Source organism: Drosophila guanche, unplaced genomic scaffold (genome assembly GCF_900245975.1).
Source record: "Drosophila guanche unplaced genomic scaffold, DGUA_6, whole genome shotgun sequence".
NCBI classification, from domain to species: domain Eukaryota; kingdom Metazoa; phylum Arthropoda; class Insecta; order Diptera; family Drosophilidae; genus Drosophila; species Drosophila guanche.
Window position 1 is genome coordinate 3890357 of NW_022995749.1, and position 14788 is coordinate 3905144.

General features: G+C 42.1%; 4 protein-coding genes across 5 annotated transcripts; 1 reads left to right on the top strand and 3 right to left on the bottom strand.

The window, feature by feature from the left end:
- The first annotated feature begins 3500 nt into the window (after positions 1–3500).
- On the top strand, positions 3501–3871 carry LOC117585189 (V-type proton ATPase subunit e 2). Its single transcript, XM_034274537.1, has one exon. The coding sequence runs from the start codon at positions 3579–3581 to the stop codon at positions 3843–3845; it is 267 nt and encodes an 88-aa protein (XP_034130428.1). The 5' UTR covers positions 3501–3578; the 3' UTR covers positions 3846–3871.
- Positions 3872–3984: 113 nt separating this feature from the next.
- LOC117585165 (calmin) lies at positions 3985–5273 on the bottom strand. The gene is made up of 2 exons (XM_034274505.1): positions 5016–5273; positions 3985–4964 (listed from the first exon to the last, which is right to left on the bottom strand). Exons 1-2 carry the CDS (start codon positions 5248–5250, stop codon positions 4009–4011), a joined length of 1191 nt encoding a protein of 396 aa, XP_034130396.1. The 5' UTR covers positions 5251–5273; the 3' UTR covers positions 3985–4008.
- Positions 5274–5897: 624 nt separating this feature from the next.
- On the bottom strand, positions 5898–8937 carry LOC117584925 (adenosylhomocysteinase-like 2). Its single transcript, XM_034274076.1, has 8 exons — positions 8797–8937; positions 8546–8697; positions 8383–8449; positions 7590–7659; positions 6539–7524; positions 6237–6480; positions 6059–6179; positions 5898–5993 (listed from the first exon to the last, which is right to left on the bottom strand). The coding sequence occupies exons 3-8, from the start codon at positions 8431–8433 to the stop codon at positions 5987–5989; spliced, it is 1479 nt and encodes a 492-aa protein (XP_034129967.1). The 5' UTR covers positions 8434–8449; positions 8546–8697; positions 8797–8937; the 3' UTR covers positions 5898–5986.
- A 1614-nt stretch (positions 8938–10551) lies between these two features.
- Positions 10552–13793, bottom strand: LOC117584928. 2 transcript variants are annotated; one of them, XM_034274083.1, is made up of 3 exons: positions 13607–13793; positions 11275–11321; positions 10552–10923 (listed from the first exon to the last, which is right to left on the bottom strand). In XM_034274083.1, the coding sequence occupies exons 2-3, from the start codon at positions 11285–11287 to the stop codon at positions 10652–10654; spliced, it is 285 nt and encodes a 94-aa protein (XP_034129974.1). In that variant the 5' UTR covers positions 11288–11321; positions 13607–13793; the 3' UTR covers positions 10552–10651. The 2 variants fall into 2 exon arrangements, with proteins under 2 accessions (XP_034129974.1, XP_034129975.1); XM_034274084.1 differs by lacking the exon at positions 13607–13793 and adding an exon at positions 11422–11440.
- Positions 13794–14788: the final 995 nt, after the last annotated feature.

The following is a 14788-nucleotide window of genomic DNA, read 5'->3' on the forward strand; positions in this document are numbered from 1 at the left end:
TAGTTGGCGTATTGCCGACTGCCGTTGTTGTTGGTTTATTATTTTAACACTTTCGACAAAGCGCGCGACGGCGGCCTAGTATTAGAGCCAGTGGAGTTGGAGCTATGGTGCGGAACGTCATCGACTGAATGATGTGCGAGTTCTCCGCTGTCTGTGAATCGCTGTTAGTTTCCAGGAATCGCAGTCACAAGGGCCGCACTCTCGCGCTCTGCGACATGAGCCAAACAGCCAAGCTAGCGACGACGCCGACGCCAAGAGTCACGTCACCAGAGCCCAGAGCCCAGAGCCCAGAGCTAGGGCGACAGCATTGCCAATAGGACAGGAGCGGAGCAGTATCAGCAACAACGGCGACCGTGACGAACGGGGAGAGAACCGAACCCTGAGCATGTGCGACAAAAGTCAGCGCACCAGGAAGATATAGCTCACAGTCTCGTCTTTGGTCTCGGGATCATAAATTGTTGTAGATAAACAAATAAATAAGCCGACGCGTCGTGGGGCAAGGGACTGAGGCGTTGCAATGGACATACTGCTTGGAGATATATGACGGATATATATCTTTACATGCCTCACCCTCACCCTCACCCTCAACACACGCCCAGGCACCCACACCCTCAGGCCCTGACAAATTCGATATTCTTCGATTTCGGGTATCGAATACTCGTACATACATGTATGCCTGTATTTTTTGGTGCGTGCTTGGCTGTTGGGGTTGCAGAACCGTTCCAGATACACAAATACTTCTTCACGCGCAGTGACAGAAATCAACCACCGACCAATGACGCCCCCACAGCAGACCCATCTGTAACTGTATCTGCGCAGTGCTCATTTGAGTCAAGATGGAACGGAGGCAGAGCCAAGTTGCAGTGCCAGTTACTGTTATTGCCCGCTCTTGCTCTCTCTAGCCTCCCTGCCTCTGTGGCCGACAGCTACACGCAACGATTCGTGTTCGTCCCCGCCTAAAATCAATCCCAATCGATGGATGAATTTAATTCTGCGCACACTCAGGGTTTTTGTTAAGAGCAACTTTTAGGGTGGATGCACATATAAATTTTGGTCTTATTTACTGCTCCGTGTGATGTTCGCATCATTAAAAATATCGCAAATATTGCCCAGACAAGAGGGGACCTGCCGAACTCAGTTTTATCTCTAACGAAAACGAAAGTTCTCAATGTAAAGTGGGAAATGCACAAAGGTATCAAGGAGTTTGCATAGGAGTATACATATAACCCAAACATCCTACATACTCGCAAACAGTTCTTTATTTTGTAAACGTTAGACAAATTTAGATGAAAGTCAAAAGCCTTTACCGTTCAGGGCCTTCAGGTGCCTAAGATATTCAATTCACTTTGACGGCAATAAATATTAAGTTACATATTAGGAGAGTAACAGTAAAAATGTAGGTTAAACAGTGTACTGAATGGGTCCCTGAAACTGAAAGTTAGAGCCATATTTTGGAATGCTTTAAACTAAATTCTGCGTTCAACCCATGGTATTATGCGGCGGTGCGGGTCAGTCAACTGATTATGGATCCGTGGCTAAGACAACAAAGGCCGGGTGCCAGTGCTTGTGTTTGCTCCCAACACGTTTGACTCGACTGGGAATTCTACAAGTTGCATGGTTGGGAAGCGGTAATGAGTACCGGACACAGCGCCATCACCACAGGCCAAAGAGAGGGACAGCTCCTCAGATGTTTGCCTGTGAAATGTGTTGCAAGCTTTGTGCGGCAGGGCCCGCAAGGCACTTCACTTCCTTAAACAGTGCTAAGCCTGCTAAGTGACTGCACAAATAACGCGTGCTAGTGTCTTGCGACACAGCCAAATTGTTCTTGTAAGGTGGAACGGAAACTATGTAGATGAGGCCACTGTGTCCAACCAAACTGAAGTGAAACATATGTACATAAGTATAAATGTGCATGTATGATATTCGTCTGTTGTTCATCTGATTAAATAAACACAACTAAAGCGAACTACACTACGGTGTTACTGTGATTGGTTTGACTTTAGCCATTTAAGATCTAAGATATTCCACCTTCATACATACATATGTACAATCCACTTGCACTCTACTCCCTCTACATTCTCCCAGAGAACCACAGACATTCTCTTCAGTTTCACAAGTTTAACTATCCTCTTAAACTGATGATCCTCACTGTGAATGCTCTCATATATTTCAGATTTGCTCGGCAAAACATGTACCAGCCCGGCCTTACCATTTAATAGTGCAGCCAAATGCACTTCCATGAATGGTTTTCGTTTCTATGGTAACTCTTTATCATAGCATAGTATCTGGTGGATATACTACAGCTGAAAGCGCTGACAAATTTAAGTTGACTGCCCGTTGGCCATTTATCCTTCATAGTTGTGAAATCGGATCCCAAAACGTGGTCTATTCATATCCTCAGAACTAGGTTGAACAATAAAATAGTTAGAACTAGAACAGTCTTTGGTGTTACGTGATAGCATTTTCCACATCTTTGCTCAGTTACGCCTCGAAAGGGCTACGAGGCGTCCAAATATTTTGACGGTCTGTTGTCAAAGAAATGTTGAGACAAACCGACACCGGAACAGATAGCGTCGTGGTGTCCCAGAATTGGGTCTGCGTCTGCTAAGGTCCGGGTCTTCTTAAGTGCCGACGGTGTTTAAAGGGGAAATCACACATTTTTGCTTGATTTGCATTTGCTTGCGACTCAGAAACCCTCTGGGCGTGATTTACGACCTGCAATCGATCTGACACTGCAAAGAGCAACAGAGTCTTCGTAGTTTCGCAGTCGAAATTTTAAATTTCTTGCTGAGGTCGAGGTGTGAAGATTCGATGTCCAGCAGCTAACTATTGCTTCTGTTTGCGAAAAGATAAACGGATTTTGCATAGCCGTCGTTCCCGTTGTGGTCGGATCTATAATGGAATTAAAGATGGCCTCTTTCAAGCACTCCACCACCGCGAAATAACCGCTGGCAGGGCGGCTTGGCACCGGACGTCTAGATACTTATTGTGAGAAAATGGAAAATTCGATGTCGCCATTAACATTTATTGCTACTTTGGGAAAACTCGATTACAGGCGCTGGGTGCCCATGCCCCTTGCCACATTGCATTGCCATTGCCGCCATTTTATGAGTCGCGCCTGAGCACTTATGGCATCATCAGGGCTCAGGCTCGGGCTCGGGCAGGGAAGGAGGCGCAGAACAGCCACCCCATCATCCCAGCAGCCCAGCAGCCCAGCAGCCACATGGCTGGAGAGCCATCAGCTCTCCTAAAACGGATTTTGCGCTTAGTCAGGATGCGTGCAGCAGTTTTATGGGTTGCTCCATTGATGCCAGCACTCGGAAAATGTATACAGTTTTCTTTTACTACCTTTGCGCTCCACTGCGCAAGCAGCATCGCATCCAGTGGATGCTGCCATAAAATATCGAAATGCTCGCAATCATAAAAGTTTATGAGTGCAGGCACCACCCGAATTGGGATTGCACACAAGCAAGCTCAGAGAATAAGCCTGAGCAGAGAGTAGGCAGCTAGCTTCTGTCGTCGGAGCGATAGAGAAACTTGTCAGAAACTGGGAAGCATATCTTGGGAAAATCTTCGGAATGGATAAATATATTGTGCTATCGGTCTTCAGCGCTTTTTGGCTGCTCTTTGCCGTGGGCGGTTGGCTGCTGGCCATGCGATACGAGGACAAAGGAGTCATCCGATGCTGCGTTGTACTAACGGCTGCCTGCTGCTATCTCGTCTGGCTGGTCACTTTTCTAATGCAGCTGAATCCTTTAATAGGGCCACGGGCCGACCAAATGGTAATCTACGCCATCATGAGCTACTGGGAAAACTCCTTCATTCATTCGGAACCAGATGATTAAAACTATATTTATTTATGAATCTTGCCTCGCGGTTGCTCGTAATTAGCTAACAATTTCGACCACCCTAATGATAAAATTAATTAAATTGCATATTTTATAAATTATACCTCGACAAAGGCTAATATCGATGGCTGGCTACTATTATTTACAATTAAATTCACTTTCAACTGTTGTGTTCCAGGCAGTTGTATAGCTCCGTCAAGAATTGGAAAACCTTCATATTTTGGGGTATTTTTTGCAGACACAAAGACACGAAATCAATGTGGCTCCGAACTCCCAGAGATTTAGCGACCATTACCCCGTACTCCAACGTCTCCAGCCGGTTCTTACACTTGAGGTATTTGTTGTCAATCAGTTCTGGGCGGTAGGAATGAATTATCGCACAGAGTGCGTGGCCGCTCTGCCAGGATGTGGAGAACTCATACATGGGTAGGCCATACGGCTTAGTTTTCTCCTGACACCAGCGAAGCAGTTTTTGCCGGCGTTGGCCAAACGTTGTTCCTGGGTAATTCTCCTCTACAGTTGGCTTGTTTATAAGCGATGAACGCGATTCGGTTGCCGTACAGCTCTTTGGTGAAACATTGCAAATTGCCTTTAGTGTAGCCTTTTTCTTTTGACAGGATGATTGGCCGCTCTTCTGTTGTACTTGCACCAGTCTAGAGTTCTCTTTGAGTGCTGCTTGCAATTTTAGTTTTTCTTCTGACAGATCACTGCTTAGCTCCAAAAGGAGATCCTGCTGCTTTTGAAACTTCATTTCGGCCGCATGCTGAAAAAGAATCGCTTTTCGGGTCAATGTATGTTCTTTCAGCAGCATTAGCTTATGATCAATCTGTTCCAATTCCCTCTTCGCTTCAACATTTCTTAACTGAGCCGCCCCTCTGCCAAGCTCTTTTGGTGGACTTGGTTTCCAGAGATTAGCTTTTTTTAAATGCAGTTTGTGAAAAGCCGGCTTTTGCGTTTCAGCTTCTGTATGGGCTAAATGCTCTTTGATGACGCCCTCCAACTCCGAAAATATAGTATTAAGTGCAAGCACAAAACTTGGTTCCACAACTTTATTTAATTGCATTTCCAACTGACCCCAAGGAAGTGTCAGATAAAGTCTCTTAATTTGTCCTCTACCTACAGAGTAAAGTGGTAAGAAAGATTGTAAACATTCTGGTGACCACATACATTTTGTTAAAGTTCTGGAAATGCCGACCATCTGGTTGCTGTGACGACCAAACTTTTCCTGAAATCGGTCGGCCAAGAGTCTGATCAATATGATAAGTTTGCCCAAACAGAGCATGGAGGGAGAATCGTTCAGAGTAGTGTTCCATTCCAAGCACCCTTCACTGGACATGGAAGCAGCATTTGCGTTATTAACTAATTCTTTTATCTCACAGAGATATTCTTCCATAGGCTCCATTGTGCTGGATATGCTTAGAGTCGAAACGACAACATTCATTTCCCATACTTGACATTTAATGCAAATACCTAAAATATTTTCCAAGATGGAGTCAGGTGAGCAATAAAAAAAACCAAAAACAACAAAATGTATTCATCTCTTTCTGCATGAAGAATAAATAATAAAAAAAACCTCAAACGATTGCCCGCCTCCTTTGATGTCGTCCACGTTTTGCATTTCAAACAAAAACAAAACCTTATTGTGCCGGGAAATAATATTTGGTATGTACAGAAGTTGTATATTGAAAATCCAGTGCGCCACTCTGACAAAAGCTAGTCGACATGATACTTGGGGGTAGGTTCTGAACTTGGCTAAGGTATTTATATTCTTTGGTAAATTTTTTGGTATATTACTGAGGGTACAATGGCCGTTTATATATTTCGGTACATTTTTAGAAAAAAAGTAAGACACCGTTGTGAATGGCAGAGTCCCCTCCTACGGTACAAAGCCGTTGAACAGTCGTTACCTAAGGAGAGCACCCTATTAAGAAAAATCTGGCGATGCCGGTTACCAGAGGTAACAGCTCTTCCAGCTGCTGCTGCTCCTCCGCAGGCAATGAGACTATGAGATAATAGTTTTATGGATCGGGCTAAGAAATAGACAAACAATTTAACAAAACCTTTGCCTCTTCTTTCTTTAATAACATCAAAATACTGGAGAATAATAACTATAATGAATAACTATGCGAGTAAAGTGATCAATATCTGTAAATAATAATGATATTTAATTAATAGGATTTGGGATCGAAGCCATAATATAATGTGAATACCTGTAGTAGTTAGCTTTGAAAGGTCCGGCCTTGTTTAAGCCCATGAACTTGGCTTGCTCATCCGTCAGCTCCGTCAGGTGCACTTCAAAAGTGGGCAGGTGCAGACTGGCTACGTACTCATCTGGTGAACAATTAAAATTTAGTTTAGAAATGGGTGACTGAATGCACGCCAACATACCCATTTTCTTTGGCAGCAAGTAAACGTCCGACTTGTATCTTCCAGGCGAAGAGTACAGTTCGATGAGGGCAAGAGCCTGGGTGGAGGAAGCCACGGACACAACAAACGACGAAATGGTCGAGCAGGAGAGGTTAACAAGTCGTCCCTCGGCCAGCAGGATAATCATTCTTTTGTCTGGCCAAATGATATGGTCCACTTGCGAGCGCACTCGTTCCCAAATCAGTTCAGGTGTATGTAAGCTGCTCTGAAAACACACAGAAAATAGGTTTCAATGGTCGATGGAAAATGTTGATCGGACATACCACATCGATCTCGGAACTGGAATGACCCATGTTGCAGAGAATGCATCCGTTCTTCATCCGATTCATGTGATCCCGGGTTATGACGTTCTTATTTCCCGTGGCCGTGATGACCACATCTACGTCCCGAATGACTTCGCTGAGGCGCATCACCCTGAACCCGTCCATAGCCGCCTGAAGTGCGCATATCGGATCAACCTCGGTGATATAGACAATGCATCCTTGGCCTTTCAGTGACTGGGCACAGCCCTTGCCAACATCCCCGTAGCCGCAGATAACGACCTGCTTGCCGCCAAACATTATATCCGTGGTGCGCTTTAGACTGTCGAGAATGGAATCGCGGCAAGTGTAGAAGGTGTCAAACTTGTTCTTCGTCACCGAGTCGTTGACGTTGATTGCCGGGACGGTCAGTTTTCCGGCCTTTGATAGCATGTACAGCCGATGGACACCCGTCACGCTCTCCTCCACAATGCCCTTAATCGACTTGAAATAATCCGGATACTTCTTGAGCATCAAGTGCGTGGCATCCCCGCCATCATCCAGGATCATATTCGGCTGCCAGCCCTCCTTGTGGATACACCTGTCCAGGCACCACCAAAAGTCTTCCTCGGTCTCGCCGCGCCATGCGAAGATCGGCACGCCTGCCTCAGCTAACGCCGCAGCCACCGCGTTCTGTGTCGAGTAAATATTGCAGGCCGCCCAGCGGACCGAGGCACCCAGGTGGACCAGAGTCTCAATGAGCACAGCAGACTGCGCATTCACGTGCGTGCAGCCGACAATATTGGCATTCTTCAAGGGCTTCTCCTCGGATGCCCGCTTCCGTAGGCTCATTATTCCAGGCATTTCCGACTCTGCAATATCGATCTCTCTGCGTCCAAACGCACTCTTGCTAATATTCTTTATACAAAAATCGGTGCTGCCGCTCGAGTTGCTCTGCCTGTTGTCCTTGGGTGAGACTTCATCCTCATCTGAACTCCCCGTGAAACAAGCTGGTCGAAAATGTAATAAGAGATCACTTAGGAGTTGGCAGTGGCCAATGATGGAAGCAACTTACTGGAGCTATACGAGCAGGTGGACACATCGGAAAAACGACGAGCTATAATGCTCGACTTCTTAACCGCAGTCTGTAAAGACAGGTGCAAATAAATATCATAAATAACATTTGCAACTTTCTTTAGCGTAGGAAATGTAGAAGATATGTCGATCCACCGAAATCTAGGTATGAATTCTAAGGAAATCCAAGAGGGAACATATGCGAAGCCTGACACTAATTGGCATCGTTTAGCATGCGATCGATAATTCGTCACGCCAATTGACCCGAAGAGATGTGAAATCGATCGTCTACATCGGACCTCAATCGATTACTTTCCAACGTGTGTGTAAACAGATGCCATTAAGTGGCTACAAATGTTTATTTTTTATATTCGTATCTATTCTTTGACCGTATGGAATAAAACTGCTCTATTTTTCACACATGTACACTTTCAATTTGCCCTGTCTGTGTAATCGCTCAATTCTTGCATTCAGTCGAATATTTTATACATTTCCTAAAACATTATGGAGGTTAGTCATCGTTACTCATAAAATTGTAATTGTTATTAATTTCAAATCAGATAATTTGTGGAAGCAGGGTACGAACAGCTTCGGTGTGCTCGAAGTACCATCTACTCTACTCATTTCTTGCTGCTACTTTTCCGACTTTGTTTACATTTCGAGTCGTCCGTCACGTGCTGTTTACTTTTGAATCGTTATTCGTTAAGATGAGTGATTATGACTCCGCTCTTCTATGTATATTGTTCACTATGATAGCACTAGAACTCGTTGGATAACTTTTATGCAATACTTGCCTTATCTGCCAAACTCAGGTCAGCGAAAGATGTCTCCGGCACTGTGGACATTTCGAAGCGATCTCAACTGAAATGGAACAATAAAAAACACAACAAAATGGATTCAACGTCAAACATTTTCAAAAACTCTTCAAAGACCGAGAGATCGGCCTTGGGGACTTACTTTTAGACAATTTTGAAACAGGTTATTTGCTTCTCGCTCGGACTCTGTGTCACTTTTGGGCTTTGTTTGTTTTCTGTTTTCGATTTCTTATATTCTGCGCCCCAAGACACTGCCTCTAATCAACAACTGCAAGTGTTCGCTTTGGTTGTTGGCTAATGTATGAACATTTGTTTGTATGAGCTTCGGGCACGGAGGAGGAGGTATAGCGTCAGCTCCAGTGGAGATCAGACGACAGACTAGGTCGGGCTTACCCTCTGATCAATCGCACAGCGTTTGAATCTCAAACGAGATCGCAATGTTGATCTCTACCGAGCTCTCTTTCTACGTATGTATTTGGGGTGTACAGCAATCTTGCTCCGAAGGCGGCCTCACTCGGCCGGCGCAAACAGTAAACTAATTCAAGCTCACAGGTACATAGTGATCAACACGATCGTATAGATATAAAGAAATAGTGCAAACAAGAAACCAAAACCGAAACAAGGAGACCACGATGCGAGTATCAGCACCAGCTCAAGAAGGAATATTCATATGCAGCAACGTTATGGGAATCTTATCATGGTGCCAGCATTTTATCGCTTTCGCTCGTCGAGCTCGTCGTCATTCTCATCCGCCTCAAAGTCTTATCAAGATCCAAATTCGCTCACTGCTGTCCCGCTCAGATAAGCCAATTCGGCTTCTGACGCAGGCCAAGACAGAGAGTAGAAGGCCACTTTATGTGTGTTGTGTGCATTCATATTTATAAGTTCATTTCCGACTCTATTAGAGATCACGAGCTTATTTGGATATTTTTCACTCTTTGAGTAACATTGTTGAACAGTGATAGTTCTACTTTACCCTTAGGCATAATGTTTGCGATTGGCGTTTCCATTAAGTATAAACGTTCGGAACGTTTTATACGAAGTGCACGTGCCTGAACGTTAAGTTACCGGATAATTGCTTTTTAAATATTGCTAACGTGCATAAACGCTAGAGCACCTGTTCTGCATTTGAGCTGCTCTCTGGAGAATAAAGCTACAATGATACAATGGAGATGGATCCCACAAAAACAGTAAAGTAAAATCATTTATTTTCCATACAAAAATTGTTTGTTACTTACAAATCAATCTTTGTAGCAATTATAAGTGAAATCATTCAAATTTTTAGGTAAACTGTCTCGCATTTGCTTACACGGCCTTCATTTCATATGAAAGATGCACTCTTATGAATGCTCTTTGAATACAACAATTTTAAATATATTTAAATTAATTTTGTCTGTTTGAGCATTAACGTTGGCTTTGATTTTATTCCGATTGTGAATATATCCAATTAGTTAGCAAAAGAAGCAGCTGGTTTATTGTAGGACCGGGTTGGTCGTTAATATCATTTTTTTCTTGCCGCTCCGCCATTTTTACACACGATACCCAATGATTTAATAGCGTGAAATTGTATTGGATGTAAAAGGGCTTTTAGCGCTGCCATAAACCACAAGAAAATTAATCAATCCGAAGAGATGGTATTACGCCATCAACCCTACCCTACCCAGGAGCGTTGTAAAAAGGATGTTACCGTTGCGGGGGATGATTGTGATTTTTCCCCAAAATGGCCCGTAGCCGAGGGATGAACTATTACCAAGGTCTAATTGGTTGTTGCCGCCAGTTGCAAGTAGTATCTCGAAATAAAGGCATCCGTAGCATTGTGCTGGAGAAAAATGTTCAGGTCTGGCTGAAAAACTCAGAGATCTTCGCTGATGAAATGACTTCGTGCTAAGACACCAAATTAAAAGACTACTCTTGAAGGCAAGTAAGTGTTTTTTATTTATTACATTATTGCTTGTGATCTCCTGCAACAGCATGTGATCTGGCATCATCTGCACTCAAATAAACGTATGAGAATTTAATCCTCATTTTATAATTGATGTACATTTATACATATGTACATAAGTCATTATCAAAAACGCTCTTTATGCGTATGTCATATGTCATATTTACACTGTACGTACTATTTACATTTTAAACTAATTTAAAATCTACGTTGTATATACACAAAAGTCTATTTAATACCGTCACGGATCGGATGTGTGTACATATTGTACATAAATGTATTTATAGCTCTTTACTGACAGAGCCTTCATACCGAGCCAACTCTCTCCATAAGATACCAGGGCAAAAACACTGTTGCGGCCACAACGGCAACACAGGTGGCGCACAAGGCAATTGTCGTCGACAGATTTGAGATTGAGAAGTGATCTTCTTTTTCCTCAAGCTCTTCATGTGGATGCTTTTCAAACTCCAGGACCTCGACATCAAACCGAAATCGAACCTTAGATTCTGGGGACTCCTTGCGCCAAACCAAATGACCCGACGACTCCCTTCTTTCCAGGCTCCATTTCGGATCGTGGACTGAAAATAGAAAAGTGACAATCACGAAATGTTGGCTTTTTATCAACAGATTTATGGTTTTTATATTAGCTAAAAAATACAGTCATCCGATTTCGAGGGGATTTTTGGAAGTAAGACTGGCGTTTTGTTATTTACCGTTCATATATGTAGATACATATGTACACATGGCCACAAAAATTAATAATGACAAACAAAACAATAATTTCCTTCGTACACATCTGTTTTTTAGTTATGTATCTTCATATGCCCGCAATTTAAATTATTTTATTGAATTGTGTATCCATAAATAAGCAAGTATTTCTTGCAAAGACTGTGTATTTTTTACACTCATGTTCAGATTTAGATATTTACCTGATCCAGTCATTATTCCTCTTTCACTTGTTGATATTGATTAGAGTCTGAAATGGTACAAAAGTAATATAACAAATATAGTTCCGTGAAAAGAGCGTAAATCGTACATGCATACTTATGAACATATCTAAATACATATGTACATACATGTGTCTAACTTTCAACGATATCATGAAAAGTATTTAGAGATTTGTGCTGTCCGATAACCTCAGTTAGTAGTACTGACTCAGTACCAGTCAGTTGATAGCCATGACAAATAACGACTCACGCTGTTCGTCCATCTCATTAGAATTTTCCACATACACACTGTCAATTACTGAAAGCTTTACCCAACAAGCGATGACAGTATGAAACAGTATTGAAATGTGACTTAATATATCAATGACTGACCCTGTCCTTCACCGTTCCATGTCCAATGAACGAGTTGCTGCCGATTGAAGCAGTACCAGGAGCAAAGATAAGTACGAGTACATGCGTTGAGCCCTCTTAGACTTAGAGTTGCTAGAAATTCCAACTTTATCGTTTACCTAAACACGTAGGTGGGAAGACACCACCTGACTTTTGACACCAACTATACAAGGGTATAACTTATACATATGTATGTACAGACATATGTAATTTATTGTATTCATCCAAACGTGTCTGACAGCAGAAAATAAGCATTTCTAAAAGTTCTAAGGTTCGTTAAATGACGGTACAAAAATAAAAACCTTCCTCCCATATATGTATTATGTATGGTATGTATGTTCTTGCGCGTTCTTGTCATTCATATAGAAAATGCCAAAAATGTATGTTGAATCCCCTGAAATGGCACAAACATTCATTCATTAATTCAAATTATACTTCCAAGTCTTTCATCAAAACACACAAACCAAATGTGATATAAATTTGGATCAAAAATATTTTTTGTCATTATCTTGGTTTAAGGCTATTTATAAAAAGTACAAGCCTGGTTCATTTTAGACTCTGAAATTTCAAGCCATATCCGCACAATACATATAAGGCCCTTTCTGGTAGAGCGATTGGATTTCACAAAGTGGAATGTTGACTCGTTTGGTGATTCACCACGTGCTCGAACTTCAAAATAACACAGGAAGGTCATAGTGCAAAATTAGCATTTCAACGATGGGCTTGCCCTTGAATTTCGAATGCCAACATAACGAAAGCATACAAAGACAACTGACGCTGCAATTGAATTCTTGGTTCATTCGCGAATAGCGACTAGCAAATCAAAACAAAAAACAAAAACAAAGATAAGCCACTTTAGTTATTATTTACTCAACAACACAGAATAAATACATCAACAACCTTCTTCTGGACTTTGCTCCAGCCAACGAGCTTTTGTACAATGCAATTCCCTATTAATAATTCCTTTAAAAATACATTCGATTGTTTTCCAATAACATAAAGCCATATAAGAAATATACACAAATGAGTTCCCGAGCGCCAATAATGGGCCTTTTTTCATTTTTGCTGCCACTGCTCTCTGATAAGATTCGCAAAGAAAGAAACGACAACGTCAGCTCCATTAATCAATGAACTCACTCCTACATAGAGCAGACCACTCAGCTGATTGGAAGCTTTTAGCACTGGTACAGTATTCACTTGATCTAGCTAACAGAACAACTTTGCCGTTTAATTCAGCTCTTAATAATCCTTGGAGGCATTGTAAGACTCTTAAATAGCCGACCAATCTTTTTCTTCACACTTTGCTATGGTTTTTTGTTAAGCCAGGCAAAGAGGCCGTGTACTCTGACCAATTTTTTTTAAGTTACAGTTACATTAGTCACATCAGAATTAAAGTGCATGCACAATGTATATATGTACATACATATGCACATATTCTCGCGCAAGCCAATGTCCACTGTGCTTAAACACAGAAACAAAGGTCGAATGATTGGGTTGCCACAAGTACAACTACTACACACTACACTTGGCACTAAAATTCACTGGAGGTACACACCACACGCGCCACCGAAAGATAAGAGCGGAAAGACCTCATTCGGTTAATTGATGTACAACGTATGTACATACATACATACTCATAAAGTATTTATGTATATTCTAGCATATGTGTGTATCGTACATCGTATGTTGTCAATTAATCAATACGTTCAGTGTCAATGAATGTTCCTGTCCATGCCTATGCTAATCGATTGTTCAAGGGTAGAAAAATGCAACCACTAGCAACCGACGAATACGAGTGAGGTGACTATGCCTATGCTATGCTAATCAATGACAAAAAATAAAACTGTTATTTCTGCCAGTTTGATTTTTAAAAGTCGGCGCTCAGCTGCACTCTTAGCAAATCTGGACGTGTTTTTGTAATTACCGCCTTGGTTGATTTGAAAGCTCATCGGCGAGGCCAAGCACCGATTGCCGATTGCGGATTAGTCACACAAAATAGACAAAAACACTGCCACCGGGGTACAGCGAACGTCGCTGTCGATCTTGCAAGCTCTTGCCGGTGCCCGCGCCGAACTATTGAAGTCCATGTATGAAACCAGACTGCCGATACCGCTCCGTCTACATTCCGCCGCAGCACCAACAGTAGCAACGGGTGCCGCTGGCCCGAGAGTCAATGGGGGCTCGCCCTCGCCTCCCATCACCACGCTGTGCTTTTTGCTACTGCTCGTATTAACCAAAGTGGTGCGGTGCGGTGGAAACTACAACTACAGCTAACCCATTTGTGTGTCTCATCTTTGAATTGAATATGCTCCAAGATGAGAATGTTTTGATTTCCATTCTTCTTTCATTTAACCACACGGCTGTATAAATATTAAGAATACTGAACATTCGAATTGCAGAACCAGCCGCGACCATATGGAACAGTTATTATGAAATTTTATCATAATGGTCACCAGTAACTGCCGAGTAGATAAAGGCTCAATCTTTTGGCAGCCTTAGGAACAATCGGTCAAAAAAATAGCCCAATTATCATTTTTGAACTAATTGATGTTTTCTGGGTTTTTATCAAGTTAACAATGCATGTATACCCTAGAGAAGATAGATACATTCCTTATACCAGAGGGTGTTACAATTTTTACAAGTCAATCATTCGCATCACCGAAAAATGAAGAATTCCTGACATATGTAAATATGTACATTGTATGTTTAGTGGAGTAGTGGATTTAATTAATAGAAGTCGTACACGTTTCAAATATAATAGTGAGGATACAAATTCTCGTGATCGACAGATATGACGAGCTGGACGATTTGCAGCTAAAGTTGCCGATAGACATTTTGCTTCCTTTGTTTGATACAAATAAAAGTAATCGGGGGAAAAGTAGCAAAAGCTACATATTTACATATGTACATACATACATATGTACGTATTTATGTAAATATGTACATACGTAAGAACAATGAACTTATCATACCCAGCCGTTAGTGCTTGTGCGGGGTAGAAGCATCAACAAAGAGAAAACAATGTTCTCTGGGCTTTATTTTGTTGTTCTCCATATGTGTACATGTATGGTACATACATATTTAAATACATACATATACATTCGTG